Genomic DNA, 7763 nt, shown 5'->3' with positions numbered 1-7763 from the left:
CCTCTACACGTTTTAATGGATAGAGAAAACTGAAGAATTTTGTGAAAAATCCTGTTTCAAGTGGGGAGAGAACTTGCTAACTCTATACAGAGAAATTGTTCTTTTTATTACCTCGTAACTCGCTGGAAAATATAAAACAATTTCAGCGAAACCATTATATTGCCATATTAACTTTTTATTTACACTATTTTCGTAACAATTCCTGGTGATAAAATAAATATTGCAATGGCGCTTTTTCTTAAAATAACAGTATGCTGTAATTATATATCCTATATAACATAAAGCCCGCACACTGTGCAGCCACGCAAAAGGGGTCCGTACATTCATCAATGCTGACTTTAAAGCGATATCGATATATTCTCTACTTGTTTTGCTCAATCCACGTGGATGCCATCATCTTACCAATTTTTATAAATTTTTTTGATTGAAAGCTGGCACCAAATCATGATGTTTCCCACAATTTCTGAGCTCTCCAAGTTAAATTGGCCGTTTTATGATTTATTGAATTTTACCCACAACCCAACTCCATGTACCAACAAATAAATCTTTTTGACCATAACTATTAAAACAATTGCTCGATACAAATATATATTAGTCATTTAGTCAGACAAAAGTCTAGAAACCCGAATCTGGTGTCAAAATAGTTTTAAGACCACAGGGGCGTAGGAACGTTCTAGAAGTTGGAGGGGGCAAAGAGAAACGAAAAATTGTCTGGAGAATGGTTTTGAATTTTTAATGGAGTGTAGCTTCTCCGAATGCGTGTGTACTTTTTACTACTGTGTAAATTGACGGGAAAAGACTGAAATTTTAAAACAGTTGAGGTTCTTTACGTTTTATATGCTTTTAAAATGAGAATTTGAGCCTTTTGAATATTTCAACTGACCAAAAGGTTGGAGGGGGCAATAACATTAGTTGCCCCTCCCAGCAAAATTCTAGGGAGGGGCATTGCCCCCCTGCCCCCCCTGGTTCCTACGCCCCTGTAAGACCAATAGTTAGTTAGATATCGTAAGATTCGCGAGGGTAACTTGATCATCAAAAATCGGATATGACGTCACATTCGATTTTTGTAATTTTTTAATAGAATAGTCCCCCCTTTTTTTAGGCTAATACCCAAGACACCATCTTAGGCCTTTTAAAGCCTTTACTTATGTAACTTGTATACAAAATATCTACAATAAGAAACTGTTTGTAGTGACTATATTTAAATTTTTGCTTTTTGAGAAATTACAATTTTGAACTTGTATTGCTTGCTGCTTATGGGTATGGGCATAAGTGGATGATTCTCTCTAAATATACAAATTCCGGGTCTCGGTCGGGTATCTTAGTCCGGCTTTCGAGACGTCAGAGCTTGTATAGAGAGCAAACTCCAGAGGGAAATTTTTGGAAAATATTTCGGCGAAGGCGCCACCGGGTGGTCAAGACGGCAACTACAGGGGCGTTTATTGAACAAAACTCTACCCTTAAATCTGAAACTGACCTTGAAAAAATATGGTATAGGTTTTGGGGGGGGGGGGGGGAATTCGAGGAGCCAAACCCAAAAATGTATCTCTCTCGGGCACTCGAGACACGTTTCAGACGTGAAACGTACCATAAGAGGTGTAAAAACCGTTAGATTCGGCACTATCAATTTAGAGTGAAGTTGAGGTGATACACAGTATAGGGCGGTTGTAAAGGGCTGCCAGACTGACCCCGACAAAGACTCTAGTCATAGGTAGCATAGCGTTTTGTCTACTTGGAGAGAATGAATCACTTATGGTATTCCACATTCCAAGTCGTTTCTTTTAGGCCAGGAGTATGAATTTTAAAATCCATGAGGATGTAAAACTTTAATGAGAGCTTGGTCTTGGTCTTCTCCCAGCTCATGTACGACTCCGAAGTATATCTTTGCTCCTTAAATACATGCCACGTATTTTGAGACAATTTAGTAGAGAAGTTTCGTTGAGAGTTTTTAAACCAACATGCGCTGGAAAATAGTCTTTGTCTCCGGAAAGTCAAGAAATTGCCATGTGACTGAAGTCTTTTGGAATAAATGAATGGAACCTTTCAGTCTATCTTCGAGAATTTGAGCTCGAGCAAGTATATCCTCGCTGCTGACGAAGTAAAATATCATTCCTTTAATTTTGTCAGTAGCCCACTTTTAAAGATCCAATGGTGTCAAAATATGGTTTGAAAACGGGTTTTGGAGACTTGCTCTGGTAGGCAACTTTTTCACAGTCCCTCCGGCGCCATCGTTTGCACTCTCTCCGTGGCTTTTAGCAAAATAGTTATATTCTGCTTCAATTCCAAAGTCATTTGCGTGATCGGAAAAATGATGAATTTCCAAATTGTAATTTCTCAAAAACCAAAATTAAAATAAAGTCACTACAAACTGTTTCTCAATGTAAATATTTGGTTAACAAGTTACATAGGTAAAGGGGACTATCCTGTAAAATAATTACAAAAATCGAAGGTGACGCCATTTCCGAATTTTGGGGATCAAGTTACCCCCCTGAATCTTACGATATGTAACGAACTATTGGTCCTAAAATTATTTTGACACCAAATTCGGGTTATTAAACTTATTTCTGACTAAATGAGTAATATATATTTGTATCGAACAATTGTTTTAATAGTTATCGTCCAAAAGGTTATTTTGTTGGTGCATGGAGTTGGGAGGTGGCTAAATTTCGATAAATCATAAAACGGACAATTTAACTTGGGGAGCTCTGAAATATCATGATTTGGAGCCAACTTTCAAAGAAAAAAATTTATAAAAGCGGTAAGGTGATGACATCCACGTTTGGTGATTTCACGTGGATTGACCCACAAGCAACATGACTATTCATATTTATTTCAAGTTATTGTATTTTAATATACGGATATTGTTGGAGGTGGCTAATATGCAGTCGGCGTGATGGCGCGTAAATTAGAGACCTTGGAGGCCAAAAAGCAGCCACACCAGACCCTTAAACCTAGCTTACGAAGGTTTCCATTCCATATTTGTCCAGTAAAATGAGAATAATTACTAACCATTACAACTTGTTTTAAGCGACCTAGGCTTAATTGCAACCAACGCTGTTATAAACTGATTGATGGAAAGAGCCCGATTTAGGATTTCTTCCATTTTGCATTCGAATTAGGTTTTCTTTTATTTCTTCTAATTTCTTTTTTCTTTTTTAGGTTCCTTTCGTATCTTTCGCCATTTATTTGTCATTGAACGATGCAACAGATTTAACTCCAGCAACTATTTTTGTTTCTTTGCAAATATTTGCGGCATTCAATTATACTCTTCGAAATACACCTAATCTGTTTAACGCCATATTTTTGGTATAGATAAAAAAAACTTTGTGTGTTAAAATTTCAAAATATTGTGATTTGATATTTTTCCAGAGTCGAGTTTCTTTCGATAGAATTAATACGGTTTTAAATGCCGAAGAAAGACGTTCGTATTTAACACTCGAAAATGTTGATTCGAAATCAGGTAAGGATACTTAACGTTTAATGATTTAAGCGTTTATGGTCAAGGTTGGTTTTGTTATCAAATTTCTTTAAAATCTAACTTTGCGAAATATATTCCGGCCAGTTTTGAACTTTGCTTTATTGGCACATATTTTAAAGTTTATAACAACCATAAGCTTGGATTTTGTCCTAACAAAACCTTTTACAGGTTCTTACGGATTAGTTGGCTAAACATTAAGGGGTGTCTTCGAAGGGTCGATCGTAATAAGTAAATTATGTCTTATTAAAATAAATTTTTAAGCGCTTCGTTTCAGAAATATGGGCCCCCAAAAAACATTCTCCAAGACCGATAAACAACCTTAAAACTGACGAGCGAAATCAGAACTTCCTTTAACGAATTTGGTTGTATAAAATAATAATATATTTGCTTGTGGGAGCCCATATCTCCGAAACGAATCACTTAAGGATCCATGTTAATTAGACATTTTCTACTTAATAGGTCCCATAGAACACTATCCCGAATTTTTAACATACTTAAAAATAAAGCATTTAAATAATTTGTGGAAATATAATAAAATATTTTATTATCTTCAAGCATGGATATAGAAGTGCGAATTGCTTAATATTATAAATTGATTTCAGAAATGCTTTAATGTTATACTAGTTTTAACTCATAAAAGCGAATTGAAACCGATATAATGCTTAAAAGACGCTCTCCGGTGGCACAATTGCAACTGAAAGTACGAAATATCTGTACATAGCAGACACAGACGCAGCTGGTCCAAACGAGCTGGTCTTAGCTTATAACCCTTCATATATTAATTTGACATCTTCACCTTTGTGATAGGATAACCCAATACAATACCTGAGTAAAAGTAAAAGTAAAAGTAAATTAATGGAAAATAAATTTACGATCTCACATTATTTAAAGATTTAAAAAAGTTAAAGATTATTTTGTTGCTAATCTACACTGGATTTTAAAGTTTTCAGTTCCTTAGGATAACTCAATGGAGACATCGATATTCGAATTCCCCAAGATGAAAGCCGTAAAAGGCATACCCACTTGAATAGTTTCAACTAAGGGGTTAAGTATAAAGTTCTAAAGTTCTAAAGTATTTTATTCCGGCAAAAGGCGATGCCCATCACGCCAGAGGGCTGTACAGTAGTTTGCAAGGTAAATTTATAAAACAATGAGATCAAAGAGTATATAAAGTAAAATTTACACAGGATAATGATATCAGGTTAAATAAGAGGCCAACATACGCCATCAGGTGACCAATGCGTCGACGACCAAAAACCAGTATGTACGTTACAAGGCCCGTCGAATTCTGAGTACAATTAAACAACTCGCGTTGAAATCGGACGTAAACTAAACGAGCTAAAGCTTAATAAAAATTAAAAAAATTGACATTTTGACTAACCCAATCTAGACATCGCTTTTCAAATTCCCCAGGATGAAAGCATTTAAAAACATATCCTGTTGACTAGTTTTCCACCAAGGGCTCAAGTTTAAATGAACTTTAAGTGACATTTCGCCAACATACGCCACCTGGCAACCGATCAAAACAAGACATGCGTTTGAAAGCCCGTAAAATTTAGAACAATTAAATAATTTGCATTACAATCGAACGCAAAATTAAAGAGCTGTTCAGAGGTAAATGAAAATTTGGAAATTTTACCTTTTGAGCTCTGTATCTTGCTTAAGTTCCCTCCGCCAGAGGGCTATCATGGCTTACAATTATACTAGACATATGCTATAACGTGGGCTAGTTAGAATTTTTTCCATCACGGAAGCGACCGGTAAGCCAAATTTTTTATCTACGGTGTGCTCAAGTTTTCCTCTCACACAATTTCCTCGATATTACGCTAATATTTGCCTTTTTAAAGGATTTCTTATTCTGATTTTAAAATATTGTAGTGTGACTAAGAGTTGTGAATTACCTTATGTTTTTTTAGAAATAGGTCAAAAGCATTTATTTTTCCGTTTGAAGTTTGTGGTGTTTTAAAATAATTTTTCTTTAATACTTTTTAACTTGGTATTTCTTTTTCAGCAGTTGAAATAATTGGAGGTTCTTTCAGTTGGGAAGATGAGCTCGATCCCGTTCTTCAAAACATAGATTTAAATTTTCCAAAAGGTGTTTTGGCAGCTGTTATTGGAAGCGTTGGCTCAGGAAAATCTTCCCTTTTATCAACCATTCTTGGAGATATGGTGAAAGTGTCGGGAGAAGTACATGTTCAGGTAGTTTATTTATGTCAAAATGGATTCCCTTTCGCGGAATGATGTTAGTTATGTTTCGTAATTAGGAAAACAGAATCGGATCAGCTATAAGATAGGTTCGATTCTTTTGAAAACGTGATGGCCAAATTGACGAATCTATCAATTTAAAAACTAAAATTTAATCATGGACACTGTATCTCTAACCGGACGGGAAAAGCAGCCTAAAAGTGGTACCCCCTCACTGTCCGTTTGCGTCCTACTTCGTATTAGCTGAAATAGTCGGCCGTACTCGATTCGCAGGGCCGTCAAGGTCATTCGAAAGAACGTAAGCCCCCATTGCAAACGGAATGTTTTGTCGACCACGTAACGAATCATATGGCCTTGACAGCCCGAAACTTTCAAAATTCTTTAACCTCCCCCTTTACAGAGAGGCGGTGGCGGCGGCAGGTGATTTTGTATGATGGAAGCTACAGCTTTTCCCGAACGGTTAGAGATACAGTGTCCATGATTTAATGAACAATAATAGTTGTATATGCTTATCAGGTTCTTGTTTTTTACAGTTAACATAGTAGACCAAACACACTCACCACACATTATAAATAATATTATGATGTTTTATTAGTGCATAATAAATACGAGGGGCAGGTCACTTCCTTGATTAACGACGCACCCCTCGAAGGATTAAATCCGATTTAATCGTGTTTATTTTGATTATCTTCAATTTATTCACGATTATGTCTATTAAATCACGTTTAATCATGATCAGAATTTTAAATCTGATTTAATCATGATTAAATGATTAAATTGCGATTAGAAATTAGAACGAGAATCAAACATAATTGCGATAGAACCATAAATATTAATAATTAAATCTATTTAATATGATTAAATCTGATTGAAATGATTAAATCCGGATTAAGAAGATTAGATCATGATTAAAATGATTTAATCTCGTTTAAATCGTGATTAGATTTTTTAATCTTGATTAGATTTTTTAATCTTGATTAGATTATTTAATCTTGTTTACCCTGATTTAATTACGATTACTCTGATTTAATCATTTTACTATGATTAAGACGCACCCAAAATGTAAGTGACCTGCCCCTTCGAATAAATATATTTAGAAAAAGCTTTTTATTATAAACAAATTCGATTTAAAAAAAGCATAATCTAACGTATTTACTTCATTATGTTTTTTTTGAAAAAAATATAGCAAAATTTAGTTAAAGAAAACGTTTTTTTAAGCACCCTGAGGCCCAGCTACCTAATATGCGCATATCCCAAAAATATCTGATGTTGTTGTAGGTTAACAAACCTAAGAGGTATAAATAAAAAACCAGTTACTCATTATTAAACAATGTTTAATTCATCTTCAACACAATATACCGAAAATGAACCAAACAATAATATAACAAAAATTACATTAACATAATAATATTCAAGAATAACACTATTCAAAATTCGGTACTAGTAAGAATACAATTGTAGATTTATTAAATCTGAAAAGGGAATCTGGTCGAAAACTGCGACAAGTAGGCTACCAATAAACTATTCACTCTCCCGTCTACAATTTATTTTACATCGTTAATTGTCAGCGAAAGCAGCTTGAAGAATAAACCTTCTTACAAGCAAGAAATAAATGAGTACAAAATGTTTTAATTTTTTAAATAAAAAGCTATTTTTTATTTGAAAAACGTAAAATCTTGCAAAATGTATGTGCACATTGACGTTCTCAATGTTTGATCACGCTGTCCTGAGTAAAATTTAACGTCATTTAAGTTGGTGATTTTCAAATGATGAACGTTTTGAAGATGTCAACAAAGCACTCACTTGTCAGTGGGGTGAAGTACTTTTAGTAATTGGGGAAAAATACTTTTGTTATTACATATATTCTATTTTATAAAGCTTATGAGTGAATAGTTTCGATGCTTGCTGGTAGCTTGGATTAATAATAGTAGTTAATACCTGAATAAATCACTCTAGCGTTCCGCGTGCATTAAGTGTTTGTTACGGGTTATGACTTGTAGAAGGCTACGTGTTACGGCAGCTTCGTAAATTCTCCGTTAACTTCGCCGAAGCGGCGCTGCTGTCGCAAAAGTCATTGGCT

General features: G+C 34.8%; 1 protein-coding gene across 1 annotated transcript in view; it reads left to right on the top strand.

Annotated features, from left to right (window-relative positions):
- The first annotated feature begins 2029 nt into the window (after positions 1-2029).
- Positions 2030-7763, top strand: part of LOC149926158 (ATP-binding cassette sub-family C member 1-like) — a 58682-nt gene continuing 52948 nt past the window's right edge. Inside the window, exons 1-4 of the mRNA XM_090161876.1 lie at positions 2030-2098; positions 3160-3306; positions 3370-3460; positions 5490-5677. Coding sequence (XP_090018002.1) covers positions 2030-2098; positions 3160-3306; positions 3370-3460; positions 5490-5677 — 495 coding nt within the window. The remainder of the gene's footprint in view (positions 2099-3159; positions 3307-3369; positions 3461-5489; positions 5678-7763) is intronic.

The sequence above is a fragment of the Leiobunum rupestre genome, chromosome 10, assembly GCF_980474605.1.
Source record: "Leiobunum rupestre chromosome 10, qqLeiRupe1.1.hap1, whole genome shotgun sequence".
In the NCBI taxonomy this organism is placed as follows: Eukaryota; Metazoa; Arthropoda; class Arachnida; order Opiliones; family Sclerosomatidae; genus Leiobunum; species Leiobunum rupestre.
Note: the sequence above shows the minus strand (reverse complement) of the source record. Positions and strands in the feature narration are given on the sequence as shown.